The sequence below is a fragment of the Lonchura striata genome, chromosome 30 (assembly GCF_050655825.1).
Source record: "Lonchura striata isolate lonStrDom1 chromosome 30, ASM5065582v1, whole genome shotgun sequence".
Lineage (NCBI taxonomy): Eukaryota > Metazoa > Chordata > Aves > Passeriformes > Estrildidae > Lonchura > Lonchura striata.
In genome coordinates, this window is record NC_140732.1 from 6,848,908 (window position 1) to 6,865,004 (window position 16,097).

General features: G+C 48.1%; 1 protein-coding gene across 1 annotated transcript; it reads left to right on the forward strand.

Moving 5' to 3' along the window:
• The first annotated feature begins 1,451 nt into the window (after window positions 1-1,451).
• Window positions 1,452-14,508, forward strand: LOC144247276 (TOG array regulator of axonemal microtubules protein 2-like). Its single transcript, XM_085563105.1, has 10 exons — window positions 1,452-1,606; window positions 3,260-3,365; window positions 3,927-4,162; window positions 5,423-5,575; window positions 6,733-6,850; window positions 7,794-7,897; window positions 9,301-9,505; window positions 10,694-10,910; window positions 11,965-12,051; window positions 14,273-14,508. The coding sequence occupies exons 1-10, from the start codon at window positions 1,452-1,454 to the stop codon at window positions 14,506-14,508; spliced, it is 1,617 nt and encodes a 538-aa protein (XP_085419231.1).
• The last annotated feature ends 1,589 nt before the right edge of the window (window positions 14,509-16,097 follow it).

Sequence of the window (16,097 nt, forward strand, 5' to 3'; positions counted from 1 at the left end):
GCACCCTCCACTTACAAGCTCCTCTTTGGTCCCTGCAGGCTTTAGGCTACCACCTGTCGATGGCACAGCTGCTAGTGGGCAGAGAAAACAGCCTGGTAGCGACTTGAAGAAGCAGGTTGTGAAGGACAACGTGCCCTTACTGCCCAGTACGTCCACCATCCATGGGGATGGCAGCTTCCCACGCAACTCCACAGGTAAGCCTGCTCCCTGGCAGCTTTTTCCCTGCACGGGTTTTTCCTTGCACAAGGAGCACAAACTGCCTCCTGCCTCAGGCAGAACAGCTGGCACCTCGGGTCCATAGCCTGTCCTGAGATTGAACATCAAATCTACTTTGGAGTTACTCCAGCTTGGTAGTACTGTAGCAGTTGGTTCTAGAAATCCATTGGAAAGTTGAGCTGAATGAAATCGGGGTAAAGGCCTAAGCTCTGCCTTTTGCCCATCTGGATAACTGGTGCCAGGAGGCTGCTGTGACTGCAGGGATGAGCTGCAGGGCAGCCTGCCAGGGTGTGTTCACCGTGCACCTACGAGAACCACCAGGATCAGTTGTGCACTCACCATCTGGGCCCTCTGCCTGTGCTGCTGTCCGGCTCTGCATGCAGCTTTTTATCAAGAGAGTGCGTCTGCCAACAATTTGCATCGGTGTTCGCATTCTTTTTTCCCCAGTTTGCATTTGGAAGGCTTTTTTATCAACCATCTAGACTGGAAATTGCAAGAGAAAGCTTAGGCAGTGCACAGTATGCAAACACATCCATTTGGTGACAAATAAATTTCACCTCAGCATCTTTGAAATACAGCAAGTGTGTACCTCTGAAAGAGTAAAGGTTCATGATGCTTGGAAAGAAGCAAATCCATAAATTACTCCCTTCCCAATAGCAGGCTAAATGTATGTACACTCAGCTGGCTGCTGTCTAGGATATTTGAGGTCAGTGGAGGCAGAGGCACTGTCAGGTGGGAAGGGTCAGGTGTGGCTGTTCCCTGGCAGCTGCTCCGTGGGGATTGAGCCGGGCCCAGCAGGGCTGGGCTGTTCAGCCTTGGCTCGGTGCTGTGGCCAGGCAGCTGCAGGTTTCTCCTCAGGGAGTTGCAGAGTGCCCCATCCCCAGGGCTGGGGGAAATCAGGGCACTGAGACAAGAGAGGCACCTGAGGGGCTCCCTCCTGGCTGGCCAGCCCTGCTGCCGGCCCTGTCTGGCAGGGAGCGGGAGCTCTGCGGCCGCAGGAACCTGCCGCTGGCTGTGGCCCCTGTGGCACTGGGGAGCTGGCGCTGCGGGGCCATGGTCAGGTTCAGCCTGGAGCTGTGCCCAGCCGGGGAGGCTGGGGGAAAGCAAGGAGCCCAAGGCGCCAGGCAGCAGGGAAGCCTCTGCCCCAGTGCCCGTGTGTGCCCAGGGAGCCCTGGCTGGGAGATGGGCTGCAGGCCGCTCCATGGCGGGGTGCCCTGCCCGGGGCTGCAGCGCCCATGGCCGACCCTGTCCTTACAGTGACCTCGCAGACGGCCGCTGGTGCCCAGCGCCGAGAGCAGCCGCGCCGTGGGACTGGGCAGAAGGACACGGCCTCTGCAGACCCACAGCAGTCCTTGCAGGAGGCACTGTCCTCGCTCGGCAGCGACGACTGGTAAGAAAGGCCCCGTTCACGCTGCGTCCCTCTTAGCATTAAGGTTGGTTAGAAGTGAGTCTTGCTGCTGCCTCTGAGCCCCGAGAGCCCACAGGGCCGAAGGGCACTGCTGAAACCACTGCAGAGCACTGAGAGGATCAAGATTTGAGAGCAGCCTTTTCTCAGCCTTGCTCTGCAGCAGTGCTCCAGCTGCAGCAGGTCCGTGCTGCTTCTTCGCTTTGCCTGCTGCTCCACGGGGCTGCAAAGGAAATCTTGAGGGGAGAGAGAAGGCCCTGGAACGACATGATTTGCTGGCTGAAGGGAGAAGCAGGATGGCAGCAGTTTGGAGTGCAGGTTTGGGTGCCTTGGGCCACTAGGCCAGTGGGACTGAGTAAGATTCCTCTCTGCTCCCACTGCTGCCAGCAATGGCAGGTGACAGGGTCTCCCTGTGACCTCCTGCATGGCAGTCCCAGAAGCAGCTTCAGGGAGTTCCTCTTTCTGAGAAACCGACTGAGTTGTGCTTTCAAGTCCCTCAGTCTGTCATTACTTCTGAAGGGCTCATGGCAGAAGAGAAGGAAAAAGAAAGAAAATCCTCTAGGAACCTTGCATTTTTGGAATTCAACTTTTCCTTCTCACTGCTTCATATGGGCCTGAGATGTTTTGTCAATACTCACAATGTGTCCCAACATTTTACACAGACAGAAGGAGGCCCAGAGGTGATAAGTCTACAAATGCCAGGTGATACTGGTTCTCTTTGTGATGTCTGGGTTAGCATCCACTCTCTGGTGGATGCTTCATTCACACAGGAGGATAAGGCCTCCATTCCCACTGGGATAAGCATGAAAAATCTGCCTCCTTGTGCAGTCACCTTTGCTTTGCCTTTTCTCTTCTGCTTTCTCTTCCTCATTCTCTTTGGTGCCCTGTGAGGTGCAGAGAACTCCTGCAGGTGTGGGGGTCAGGAGGACACCCAGGGGTGCCCGTGGGATTGGTCACCAGCCCTGTGCTGCAGCCCTCAGACCTTCCTGTAGCTGAGAGCATGCGCAAAGCAAGTTCTGAGAGATAGAGTTGTTTGCACCTCTTAAATAACATGTTGCTGTTGTGGGGGTTGTTTTAAGTAGGAGTGTTTTGGGAAAAGCCAGGGTTTCAACAGTTCTTGCCCAGGGGTGGAACCGTTCTGGGACACTCTGATGCTTTTTGGGGAAAGTGTGCAATGCAGTGGAGTAGGTGACACACAGGCCGAGACTATAGAGTGGAAACTTGGCTCCAGAGTGGCAGCGCAGACTCTCCCTGCTGAACTGCCTGCTGGGGCTGACAAAGAAGGAAAATGTCCCAGGAACAGCCCCATGGGACTGTGTCTCAGGGACAGGTACAGGGACGTGACAAGAAACAGCAGCATGGCCTGGCCTCACAACTTCTAGGAAGTAGTGACAGAGAGACTTGGTGTGCCAGAGGTTTTCAGAAAGGCCACAAATGAAGACTCTGACACCCCCCTGTTTGCCTCTTGGAGTTTTGTATGCTTTTGACAGCCACAGCATCCTGAGTCTATGATTTCATTAACTACGCTATGAAAAGCACCTCCCATGGTTTGACTGAGCTGCCAGCCTGGTCATTTCAGAGGGTGCTGCCTAGCTCTTGGCTAGAGAAAAATCCATCTTTTTGGTACTTGCCTTTCAGGGAGATGAAGGAGAAGGGACTCTGCATCATCAAACAGCTGGCTGAGTCCCATTCAGAAGTCCTGCTTTGTCGACTTCGTGAGATTTGCTTGGCAGTTACCAATGAGGTGAGAACATTGTTCTGAATTGTCCCCCACACTTCATACACAGTGTGTAGAGTAGCTGTGTGCTCGCTCATCTCCATGTGTGCTCAGGGTGTGCCTTCTCTGCCCAAGCTGTAATTCAACACTGCAAATTAGTCTGTAGACCTGAGCCTGTGTTTTGTGTTTCCTGTCTGAGTGCTTCAACTACAGCTGTTGCTTTTTTGAACAGGAGCACCTGAGTCTTTTATCTTTATGACTTGTGCCTTTATGGTTTGAAAGCAGCCCTTGCGTTAATTTGCTTGTTTTTCAAACAAAAGGCCCTAAAATCAAAGCAGTTGCTATTACAGAAGGGTCAAGTAGCACACTTTAGTGAAATATATTTTTTAGGCCTGTAGTAAGCAGGTCTGAGGGCAGAAATTGGTGCCAGAGGAGGTACCTTTCTGTGCTTGGGCTCTTCTGCTCTTACTGTGCTTTTTTGCTCCTCTGGACACAGTGGGAGGTGTTGTGATTTCCCGGGAGTTTTGTCTAAGGCAACTGGTTTTCTTTTCAAGGTGATTCTTATGTTTCCCCTCATGACTTCCCCAGGTGACCAGCCTGCGGTCAAAGCTGTCTTGCTCTGCAATCGTCACTCTGGGAGAGCTGTTTGCACTCTTGAGGAAGGACATGGATTCCGAGGTGGATGAGGTTGCTCCTGTCCTTCTCCACATGGTGTGGAACTCCCCAGAGTTTGTTCAGAAGGCAGCCTGCCAGGCCCTGGCCATCATGGTAGAGAAGGTGACTCCTGCACGAGCAATGACTGTTCTCATGGACAAGGGAGCCAAGTAGGTTCTTCTTCTTTGAGTGATATTCTTCACCTTCTCCTGTGTGGGTGGGGGAAGGGGTGAGAGAGAGAGAATGGGAATGGTGGCAGGGAAGGGTCCTGTATCCTGGGTCTTCTGGGAACTCAGGGACTTGATTCTCTTATCAACCTCATTTCTTTCCTCTTGTCACCTATTTCTGCCCTCCTGCAGCCTCTTAGTTCTCAGAATCACAGATCTGTTGAATAGGTGCAGTTGGAAGGGGCCCATCAGGACCATTGAGTCCAGCTCCTGGCCTTGCACAGAACAGCCCAAGGCTCACACCAAGTGCCTGAGATTGTTGTCCAAATGCTTCTTGGACTCTGTCAGGCTTGATGCTGTGACCACTGCCCTGGGGAGCCTGTTCCAGTGCCCAACCACCCTCTGGGTGAAAAACCTTTTCCTAATATCCAGTCTAAAGTTCCTCTGACTCAGCTTCCTGCTGCTTCTTGGAGTTCTCCCAGTCTGTCAGCTTTTCCTAGACATGGTGACCACTGGGGAAATGAAAGTGCCTGCAAAGGCCAAGGAGAAAGCCTTGTGCTTTTTTGGGAAGAGGGAAAACATTTGCAATTACCGCTGTGAGCGCTGTTGGGTATTTTGCAGTGCTGGGAAAAACCACGTATCCTCATGATGCAATTAACGTGAGAAATACGGAGGGTACTTGCTGGGGCGTGCAGCACATGGGGCAGAATGTGCTGGGTGTGGCACTGCCTGCACAGCAGGTGCAGCTCCTGCCAAAAGGAGGCTTGTATGACTGTCCTGGCCTGAGAGCTCTACTTTCCATTCAAACTGATATTTCAGCTTAGCCTTGAGATGATGAATCACTTGACAGGCACCTTCACAGGCTGAGTGCAACGGGACAGCTGAAGAAAATGCTGCCTTAAGTGTTGGTGCTGGGCCTGACAGTTCCCAAGAGACAGTCTCTAGATCAGGACAACCTGGCCAAAATGCCTGCCACCCTTTCCTCAGCTTTGGAATAGGGTCAAAACACTCAGATGTATCCCTTGCCAATCTTTACAAAAGACAGAGGCTGCATTGCTGGATATCGGCAACTTCCCGCCCCACAGCGTGTTTTCCCTGCTAACGTTGTGTTTATCTGAGGACAGAACCTTCTACAGGTGTCTGAAGTTGCAGGGAGAGCCCAGGCCTCCTTCCCCCAGCAAGGACAGGGAGCAGGCTCTGGCCAAGGCCTGTGGTGCTCTTGTTCCTTCTCCCTGTGCCCAGGGTTTGCTCTCTTCTTCCCAGGAGCCGCTACGTCCAGGTGCGGAAGTGCGCGGCCGAGCTCCTCCTGTCCTTGGTGCAGAGAATTGGAGTCACGAAGCTGGCAGGCACACCCAGGGCTGAGACACTGGCACACGTGGCAGGGACACTTGCTCAGGACTGTCACCAGGACACAAGGTAATGATCTTCATTTCACCTCCCAAAACGGGAACATGGTTTTGTGTCTGGCTATAAAGGGTAAAACTACAAAGGAGTGGAAACTAAAGGTTACATTAAGTTACCTCACAGTGTGGATAAGGGTCACAGAATCATGGAATATGCTGAGTTTGAAAGGACCCATTGGGGTCATCAAGTCCAGCTCCTGGTTGTGTGCAGGACACCCCAAGAGTTACTCCATGTGCCTGAGAGTATTGTCCAAACACTTCTTGATCTCTGTCAGCCTTGGTGCTGTGACCACTGCTCTGGATGGCCTGGGGAAATGACTGTAGTGGGTAACCTGAGCTTGGCCACCAAGAAAGAGCATTGCCAACTTCCTATGACTTGAAGGATTCTTTACTGAGATCAAAAGAGCTCTGATTAGCCAGTCAAAAAGTTTTGACTGGCCTTAGGTGCACACGATAAAGGCAAAGTGTTGGCTTCATCACTGAAGGATCCCAAACATCTATTTCACATTAACCTAAGACTTCCCTAGAAATATTTCAGAGGTCTTTAGCCTATGTATTCAGTCTTTCTAAACTACTTCTGCAGGTTTGTAGAATGCTGTTATCTGTGGCTCAGTGACCTCCAAATTTCTTCTTGAAGAAATCTGTGGTTTCCTAGTGGCAAAACCAACCCAAACCACCAAAATCCCCTTACTTTGATGATGAAATTCCCATTAATAGCTGCCAGGGACACCAGAGCAACTATCTGCCCATGCCCCTGATTATTCTATATAGTATAGAATAATCCAAAGCAAGCATGAGGTGTTTTGTTCCGTCTTCCCTGCCAGTGAAAGAAAGGCAAATTATTGTGCAATGGCAGCAGGACATTGCTAATAGGCTCTGACAACAAAGCAGATGTGTTTTGCCTGTTCCCTGGGATCCTTTGATCCCACAGAAGCACACCCACAGTTTCAGAGTGAAATGGTATTTTTTTGTGGCCCCACATTCTCCTCTTGTCCCTTGTGTTCAGCTGACAACACTGTGCAGTGTCCAGTGAAGCAAATGTCCCTCTTTGCTGAGTAGGTAATGCCTTCTCTTGCAAGGATTGCACCTGATCAGTTTAAGGTATCAGCTGCTTCTGTTAACACTCTTCCTTTGTTCACTTTTCATTTCCTGCCTTCCTTCCTTCCTTAGGCATTATGGACGGGAGATGGTGAAGATGCTGCTGAATAATCCAAAATTTAAGAAGCTTTTGGAACAATCTCTTTCCACCCATGACCTGGAAGATATCCTGGCAAGAATTAAGAAGAAAGTAAGTGCTTGGCAGAAGCAGTGTCTCCTTTGTGCAAGTATTGCCACTGCTAATATGAGATCAAACATACTCGATGTGTCTTTACCTCATTCCTCTTCTGCTGCATCATTTTGCTCCTGGAATGAGCTGTTAATCCCCAGCCTGTTCATCTGCAGACCACAAAGGAACTGATATTATTTGGGAAAAAGTGGGGCTTTGAATTCTTTGAATATCACAAAGTGGAAAGGGAGAGAGGAGAAAATGGGTTTACATCCAAGGGCAAGGCCCCACGGGCTCTCCCTGCTCTGCCCCCAGTCAAGCAGTTAAGTGAGAATAGTGCTTCTGAGGATAACAGTGTCTTTGCAAAAGACACCAGAAGTAGTGGTGCCAAGGACATTTCCAAATATACAAAAGATGTCCAAGTCAAACCTAATTGCTATAATTACTGTTGGTCTTTTGGGAATATCTTCCCTGCTGTCAAGCCTTGTGGAGCTGGAAGAGGCTTGGTGAATCCATCAGCATCCAGTGGAAAATAGTTTGTTTGTTTGGGGGGGATTTTCTTCTTTTTATCTACATTATAGAAGGGAGTGTGACTTTGTGCAGGAGCAGGGAGAGTAAGTGTTGAACCAAATAGTGGGCCAACCCCCAAGGAGTCCAAATCTGCTGCTTCCATTGAGAACACTCATTGCCTACCAGTTTGCATTATTCCCATTTATGCTCAAGAATAATGAATTTAGGATTTTAGACTGCTGCTCACTGCCGTATGATAGCACCCATAACCTGCCTTGGGCTATTGTAAACAAAGAGTTGGCATCACTGAATCTCTGCTCCATTTATTTCTGTAAGTTAGGAAATGTTTCCTTAAGCCTTGGTAGCAGTGGTCCTGGTTCTAACTTGTGTTTTAATCCGGGAATTCCCTATTTTGTATTCTAAAGATTCATGGAGTTTCTTGATGTCTTTGTAGGGGATGGAAAACCAGAAGGCTGAACGCCCATCTGTGAAGAACCTGGTGAAGAAGAGGAGCGACGGCTCAAAGAAGCCCCAGGCCACATCGCCTTCTAGCAATCGGTACTTTTGTCAGATGGGAGCACTTTTGTTAGATGTGACAAAGTACATGACATGTGCTTTACATGCCTCTTCCTCAGGAAAATCTTTCTGCTGGAGATGACCAGTGCCAGAGATTCTTTCCTTTCCCTACAAATGCTCTAGGATAAAAATTGTCCACTTCTGCATTATGCTGAACACAACTTCTCTGGAAGGCTTCCACAAAAACTGGGCAACAAAAGACACCCATTGGTAACAGCTCAGACCATCCAGTGCAGTGGCAAGGGCAGTGTTGTGGAGGCTCGAAGAGGGCCAGGTTTCTGCTGCCTGACTTGGGACAAGGAAATGCAACCAGGGTGTTCTTTTTAAATCCCAGTGTAGTCTTTTGTCTTTTTGTAGATGGGTGTTTTAATGAGAAGTCCCAGTCTTGAAACAAGATGCCATTCCCCAAAGATACAGTTCTCATCCATGTGGTTTGGCCTGGCTGATTCATGGCTTTTTTACCCTCAAACAGTATGACGTTTGAGTAGTAGTAGCAGTAGTAGTAGTAAGGGAATTCCTGAGCAACTTTGGCCAACAGGTGCCTCAATGTGGACTTTTTGTCTTGATATTCCTGTCCTTCATATAGTTTACTTGATGGACAGCATGTTTGGTTTATTTCCCCCTGTGCTGCAATCAGCGTTTAAGACAGGAATTTGGTTCTTGCTGTCTCTTCATGCTAGTGGCAGAGCTGCTTGTGCCTGTTCTCCTCTGATAACAGAGGGGATTTATTTAGAGCTGTCCCGCTCAGCGGTGGCAGGAAAGTGACCACATGTCTCAGTAGCATGGCTTGCATCTGCCCATGCTCATGGAAGAGACAGGTTGATCCAGGAGAATTGTTCCCAGTGGGTTTGTTAAGCTGTGGATCTGGTCTCTAGGGAAGCAAACAAAATGTGAGCGTAGTTCTGGCATGTCTGGCTTCTGTTTTTATCTCTGTTACTGATTTTCTGGACCCTTCAGATACGCCCCTCTTCATCTGTTCAAATGCATCTCAGCTACATTTCCAGATTGTCATGCCTGGTGTAGAGACACTTCTCCAGAATGATGTGTTTCCTTATTATAAGACACACACCTCCCATATGAGGAGGCATTTAAACTTGGAAGTAGCGTCTATCTTTCCCCACAAAGCAATGTGAGCAGTTTGCCTTGGAAGCCATCTGAAGATAGATCAGATGCAGCTCATCCTTGGTGTTTCTGAGTGAGCAGTGTGAGAATGTTACTTGCAGATTGTCTCCTGTAATGACTGGCGTGAGGCTCACGTTGTTCTTCAGAGCCTCATGATATTCTAGCTTGAAATGACATCACTAGGAAAGCTCCTCAAGATGTTTTGGTCACAATTAACTGAAGCTATTATTACCAACAGGTCCTAATTTGGTTTTATTTTCCAGGGTGGAGTCTACCTCTGATGGACGCCTCCTACACCGTGCAAAAGCCCAGGTCACGTTACCTCCAGCTGTGGAAGAGATGAAGCCGCTCCAGAAGCTTTACCTTCTCCTGGAAGCCAAGGAGTTTCAGACACGGATGGAAGGAGTGGCACTCCTCCTAGACCTGTCCAAAACCAAACCCCAGCTCATCTCCACTAACATTGTCCAAGTATGTAGGGTATCTTCATTGTTCCATTCCATCAGCTCCTTTCCCAGGCCTGGGGAAGTAAAGTTAATTCAGTGTGTCTTGGCAGGACATCCTGGCTCTTCGGGACAGGCTGGTCCCTCTTACCCAGAGAAATTGAATTCAGGTCCAGGCTTCAGGACAAGTTTTTTCAGTCCAGCTGTATTTGTCTGGCAGCTTTCTATATTGATGCTGTTGATCAGATGATGACAGAATTTCCTGCTGGTTTAACTGCTGCTGTCTCCTACTGCCAGTTGGGTTATGTGAAGGGAATCCAGCCATTGAAAGCAATAATGGCACTTATTCTCTGGACAAAAAATGGGTTTGAGTGGGGAAGAGATGTTTCAGGCTGGGTTGGTTTCAACTAAATGTTTTTAAAGGATACTTCTGGAAACTCCATCTTGTCTGGCACAGGCACAGCTCTGGCTACTCATTTCCATCCTTGTCCCTATTCCTCTAGGTAAAGATGGTGCTCACCCTTCTTGGGGGGCTTTTTTTTTCTCTTTGGAAAAGGAGGAAAACAGTTAAGGACAGAGCTATCCTTTCTCCTCCCAGTAGATGCTTTTTCCCCTTCTTCCAGAAACTGGTGCCTGATAATGGGCTTTCAAGGGACTGAGCCTGCTCTAATGAGAGCTGTACAGCACATTGCATTTTAGAAGTCTACCTGTTAGTTAGAGAAATGGTCTGAGTCCTGGAAGAGTTGATCAGAGCCCTGCCCATCTCCAGACACAGGTTCTGAGACAAACAAAATAAAACCTAGATCTCCTCCAGCCATAGTTTTGGCAGAATCATAATTGCCCTCAGTACTTGAGGCAACTGTATAGAAACCCGGGCATTGTAAATATCAGCTTCCACTCTTGTAAAGCAAAGGTAGTCTTATCAGTTAATAAAGGGAATTGATTGAATGATTTATAGCTGGGGAGAAACATCATAGGAACTCTCCTGTCCCCAACTAAACCTCTTTAAAACAGATGAAAATCTTTCAACCAGCATGAGGTTGCAGAACCATTCCAGCGAGAGGCCCACAGGAAAACATTGCAATTGTGCATGCAAGGGCTGACCTGACAGAAAGGATCACTTTCACCTTTGACATTGCTGAGTGCTCATTTCCACACCCCCTCTTCAAACAAGGTCATTTTAATCAAGTTCTCATGTTATTTGTTCTCTTCACAGATTTTTGATTATTTTGACCTGAGACTATGTGACACGCATAAGAGAGTGAGGCAGAAGGCGCTGGACGTGCTGGCAGAAATCATAGGCCTCCTGGAAGATGCCCTGAGCCCCGTGATCATCCGTTTGGTGGAAGGAATAACAAAGAATCTAAACTCAAAGGATCCCGGGATTCATGCCGCAGCTGTGAGAGCGCTGGAAGGATCCATTGCTCATTTAGGTGAGGCTGAGCCCCAGCATGGACTCTCCTCAACTGCGTCTCTGTCTCTGCGACACAAGAGAACGCTGAGTGCCTTGACAGCTGCTGTTGTCTGTGGAAGGCTCTCGCAGACACCCACAGAAGCTTTGGAGGTGCAGTCCTTAGGAACCAGTCCTCCAACAGGCTTGAATGTGATCAGCAATTCCCAAAAGTCCCAGGAGCCCTTGGCTCTGTGCTGCTGATCTGAAGACAAAGTCCTGGACTACAGCTTTGCTACAATTCAGAGGCAAAGTTTGCTTGGGCCTCATCTGACTTCCCAAATGAACAGCTTTGCTGTTGGCATGAAGGGACACCAGCCCATCAGAGCTTCTGCAGAGCAGCCACCTGGAAGGCTCTACATGATAGGCATTAGCTGCCTATTTTCCACCTTTCTTCTTTGTCTTCTTTTTTCAAAGGGGAACTTAGGATTCACCAAGTTCATTTCCTTCGAACAAACTCGTCTAAATCCAGCTATCAATCATGCCTTGTTCCACATGTTGTTTTGCATGGGGCAAGGCGGCTCTAGCAAACACCTACATAGACAAGGGCTGCTCTAAATTCCTTTGCCACACAGATTGTTGTCAGCTCTGAAAATGCCTGAAAAATTGAGTGGTGAGGAGGCAGGTCTTCAAGGGGTGTTTCCACCTTCTCCACCTCAGCTGCTCTGTGAATTCATGAACTGCCTGACTCAGTGCCTTTCTGTGTCCCAAGGATGGAGTTCTTCCTTTTTACTGTGGGATGCAAAACCTTTTCAGTGCTTACATGAAACTGAACTCTTGAGGTGCCTGATGTGAAATGTGTTAACTTAGCTCCTGGTACAGAAGACAACTTTGGATTTTCAAATGTGAAAGGAGAGCTTTTCTTTTGGAACTTTTAACCCTGCCAAGTAGGCTGGCAGGAAAGAAGAAAAGGATTCAAAAATCAGCAGAATATGACTTTCTTTTATAAAATGGGATTGCCCCTGCCCTTTCCCTCCCCACTGTCCTTTCTGCTATGACCTCAGAAGAGTGAGCAGAAACGTGTGTTTCACTTGTAGATAAAGTATCACTGATGAAAGAGCTCAGCAACCAATGGAGCCAACTGAATGGCGAAGCTCTGCTGGCTGTCACGGAGTGTATCACAGGTATGGCCTCCCCTTCTAAGCCAAGAGGTCCTCTAGGGGATTATTTACAGGGAATGCCTGGGAATGGACAGTAGAGTAGCTCCTCTGCATCAGGAGGTGCTGAGCTTGTCCCTCCTGCCCAATACCCAGGGCAGGTGTCTCTGGCAGGTTTCCCTGGCTGCTGCAGAGCTGTGCAGCATCTGAGATGGGGGTGGCGCTGGGCCTGGGGGCTGAGCTCTCACAGGGACATCTCAGAACCCACCTCCAGGATAGGAAGGGGCTAAAAATAGCCCAGCTGGCTCCTCTCTTGGAGCCTCAGGGACATCTGTGAGCCTTTAGGAAAAATGGTGGCAAATGCTGTTTCAGGGGATCAGTTTGTTTTGTTCTCACAGAATTCTTGTTTTGCTCTTGGAAAGTTTTGAGGCTGAAGCATGCGGAGCCTTGGGGTCACAGCTTAGGTCAAAACTCACCACACAGAGTGTATCTCACTCTATCAGATACTCTGTTAGAGTCTATCACACTTATCCTTGCATGGATTTAGTGCAAGGCAGCCTTTGGGGGCAGAGGGGCAGAAGCAGAGTGCTGAGGCTGCCTGCCTGTTCTGTGGAAGTGGCACTGCACTGAGCATTTTGGGCTGTGCAAACAGCCTCTTCCTGTGTCAGCACTGTCCACAATGCTACAAATGCAGCTGAGAATTGATTCCTCAGAGGAGCTTGCTGTGTCAGCAATAGCCAAGGATTGGAAAAATGACAATCTCAACATATTGTAGAGACGACGACTGATAGCCTTGCTTTAACTGGGGCTAATAGCACTGCTAATTATGCCAGCATCTTTAAATAGAAGGTTTCATAGTCTTTGTGTCTTCCTTATGAATCTGAACAGGGCATGTTCAGCGATTGGGAATGTCAAAGGCTCTTTCAAACCACCATCAAAGAGCATTTGAATCCAGTAGATCCCCAGGAACAGGGAATATAGTTTTGCAGTTATTTTGATCTCTTTTTCAAATAAAGGAATGAACAAAAATGAGGACTACTTTAGAAAGTGCAAATGTCCTCACTCAGGTTTAGTGGGAACAGATAGCTCTTTCTGAAGTTCTGTCGTGACCAATGACTTTATTTGCATTTCAACTCAAATGAAGTCTCATTTTGAAATGTGGACCATTACCCGTTTCCTGCTTAGCAGGATTGGTTTTGGGTACTTTCAGGAGCTGTTTCAGTGTTGATGACTGCTGGTGGATTAACAGCATAGAGAAAATGAAGTCTCTTCCACCACAGAATAATAAGTAGCTACTAGATAACTTTTTGTCTGATCAGAAAATAAGACTGGTCTCCCTAGCATTTCAGGTTTTAACCCCTCAGTCAAATCTGCCATGCAAGGAGCCTGTTGTTAGCAAATTTTGTCTGTTTTTGATATAGTTCAGTCCAGAAAATGAGCAGAGAGCAGATTTCAGAGACAATGTGAGAAAACACTTGCCTTCTGATTACATTTCAGTCCCCTGTGTAGCATTTTTCTTTCTCTATGCCCCTATTTCAGTGCACATTGTAAGAAAAAATGCCACTAACATTTGGAGGGGAACTGCCATTAAAACATGAAGATGCTCAAATTCCATAGCAGTGGGGTCTGGGTAATTCCCTAAGACATGCTGAGGTTTGAAACAGCTCCGTGTTGAAAGGCACAAAAGCATTCTGCCAAAGACACCGGCTAGTCACCGATGTTTCTAAGGCAGCTGTCAAGCAGCTGCCATCTCTGGTGGGCTGGGGCTTTGAAGTGTGTTCTAATACTGCCCTTTGCTGTGTGCCACTGAGCAAAGGGGAGTCAGATAAGACTTCTGGCACTTTACATGGAAGTTACAAAATGGAATCACCCCCTTTATTAGAAATCACTCAACTGCCTCCTTACAGTGCATTTCCAAATCTTCACTGTGGGTTTAGACAACTTCTAAATGGAAATAAAAGGCAATTTGATATTTCATTCATTGTTCATGCAGAAACAAATTGTGAAATAATTTAGTAAAAGTACAAAGTCTGCCACAGGGACAAGGCTCTGTTTGGAGAAATTAGTCCTGAGGTATTGGTGGTTCAGTTTCAAGGATGATCAGCGGCTTTGCCCATTTCTGGATCATGGGGCTCTGTGTGCTATTTTGCTGATCTTAGCCAGAGAGGCTTACAAGAAGCAAAAGCAGAGGTAGATCCTTGTTTGCATGGAGGCTGGTGGGTAAGAAGCTGTGCCTCTCTCCCGGCAGTGCTTGTGGAGTGGGTTTATGCCAGGAGCCCTGAAGTCGTCGAGCGCTACGCCCTGCCCGTGCTCTGGTCCTTCCTGGAGAACAAGGCGCTGCCTGTCCGAAGCGCCAGCATCCGCACGGTGGCCACCAGGCTTGCCTTGGCCCTCTACGAGGTGATGGGCACCAAGCTGAAGAAGTGTGCAGCCAGCAAGCCTCCACGCGTGCAGGAAAACCTCTCTGACATTTTGGGCTGGTGAAGGTCTCATGTTCTCCGGAAAGATGACAAAGTTCTGACTTGGACACCTCCGGATGTGACTTTATTTACGTCTGCCAAAAATGACAAAACACTAAGGAAGGGTGTGCATCTACCCCCGCTCTCTCCATCGCCCTTCATCGTCATGAAATGGGAGCCCTGAAGCAACTCCAAACAATGAGGACAATGTGAAGGCTGAGCATGGCTCAGCCTCACAAAAAGGTGAGGGGGGAGCTGGGCCACTCTCTGGTGGGAGGAAGGCTCTTGTGGCAGCCCAGAGAGCCTGTGCACATTGCCAGGGAACAGCTGTGCCCTGCATGTGCCCCTGCAATCAGCTGTGCTCTGCCAGTGCTCAGCTGTGGGGCAGGGAGAGGAGCAGGAGGCTGCATGCGCAGCTGAGCCATTCCTGGAAAGCACAGGGCTCTGGGCTCCCTGCTGTCCCAGGACAGCCCAGAGGCCAGGCTGTTCCTGTGGCAGCCCTGTGGAAGCGGGTCAGGGTTTTCCCCGGGCCTGCTTCAAGGGGCTGCCAGCAGCAGCATGCTTCCCTGCAGCTCCTTAGAAGATTCCAAGGAGTCTGTCCCATGAAATCTGGAGCTTTATATGCTTTAGGTTTGCATTGTGGCCTCTGTTACCCTTGGTCTCTCCACTTTGCAGATCTGACTGGTCGTAGCGATACCAAGAAGTTTTCTCTGGACACCTTCTATGTCCCCTTTACCACCAAGTCCTTGCCTGCAGTCCAGAAGAGCTCTCTTTCCTCCAAGCTCAGGAAGAAGCTACCCACCATCCAACAAATGTCTCAAGACTAGGCTTTATAGCATTTTTAGAACTATATAGAATTTTATAGAATTCTTCTGGTATAGTTAGAGATGTACTTATGTTCTTCCATAAAGTCCTTGCCTGCAGTCCGAAAGAGATTTGTTTCCTCCAGGCTCAGGAAGAAGCTTCCCAACGTCCGCAGAATGTTTCAAGAATAGGATTTATAGCATTTTTAGAACTATATAGAATTTTATTGAAATTTATAGAATTGAATAGAATTTTATAGATTTTTATAGACTTTTATAGATTTCTTTTAGTATAGTTAGAGATGTACATATGTTCTCATAGTTTTGAATAATGTGTTTTGACTTTATCTTTGAATTTTGATGACATCTTTTTAACTGGATGTGGAAAACCACAGACTGAGGTATTGTTTATTAAGATATATATATAAAGGTTAGGAAACGGACTCGTGAGAAACCACAGACGGAGGATAGGAAACGGAGTGTGAGAAAATACAGACTGCTTACAGACTAAGGTATTGTTTAGGAAATGAGGATACGCAAATAGCCTGTGGACACAACATTTGCAAGATAAAGAAAAATCACAAACACTTAACACCTGGGGACTGACGATACAAGATAAAGATAACCACAATTACGGCTTACGTAAACAGAAGGAAACTGCAAACAAAGGAGCCTGTCAGGACTTCATGGAAAGAACGGAATAAAAAGAAGACTGTTTAGACGAATCGGGACAGCAGAGAGGGAGCAGAGCCTCCCCGGCCATCCAGCGCTGTTTTTGCTCATATCCTACTTGCAGTAATTAATAAAATTC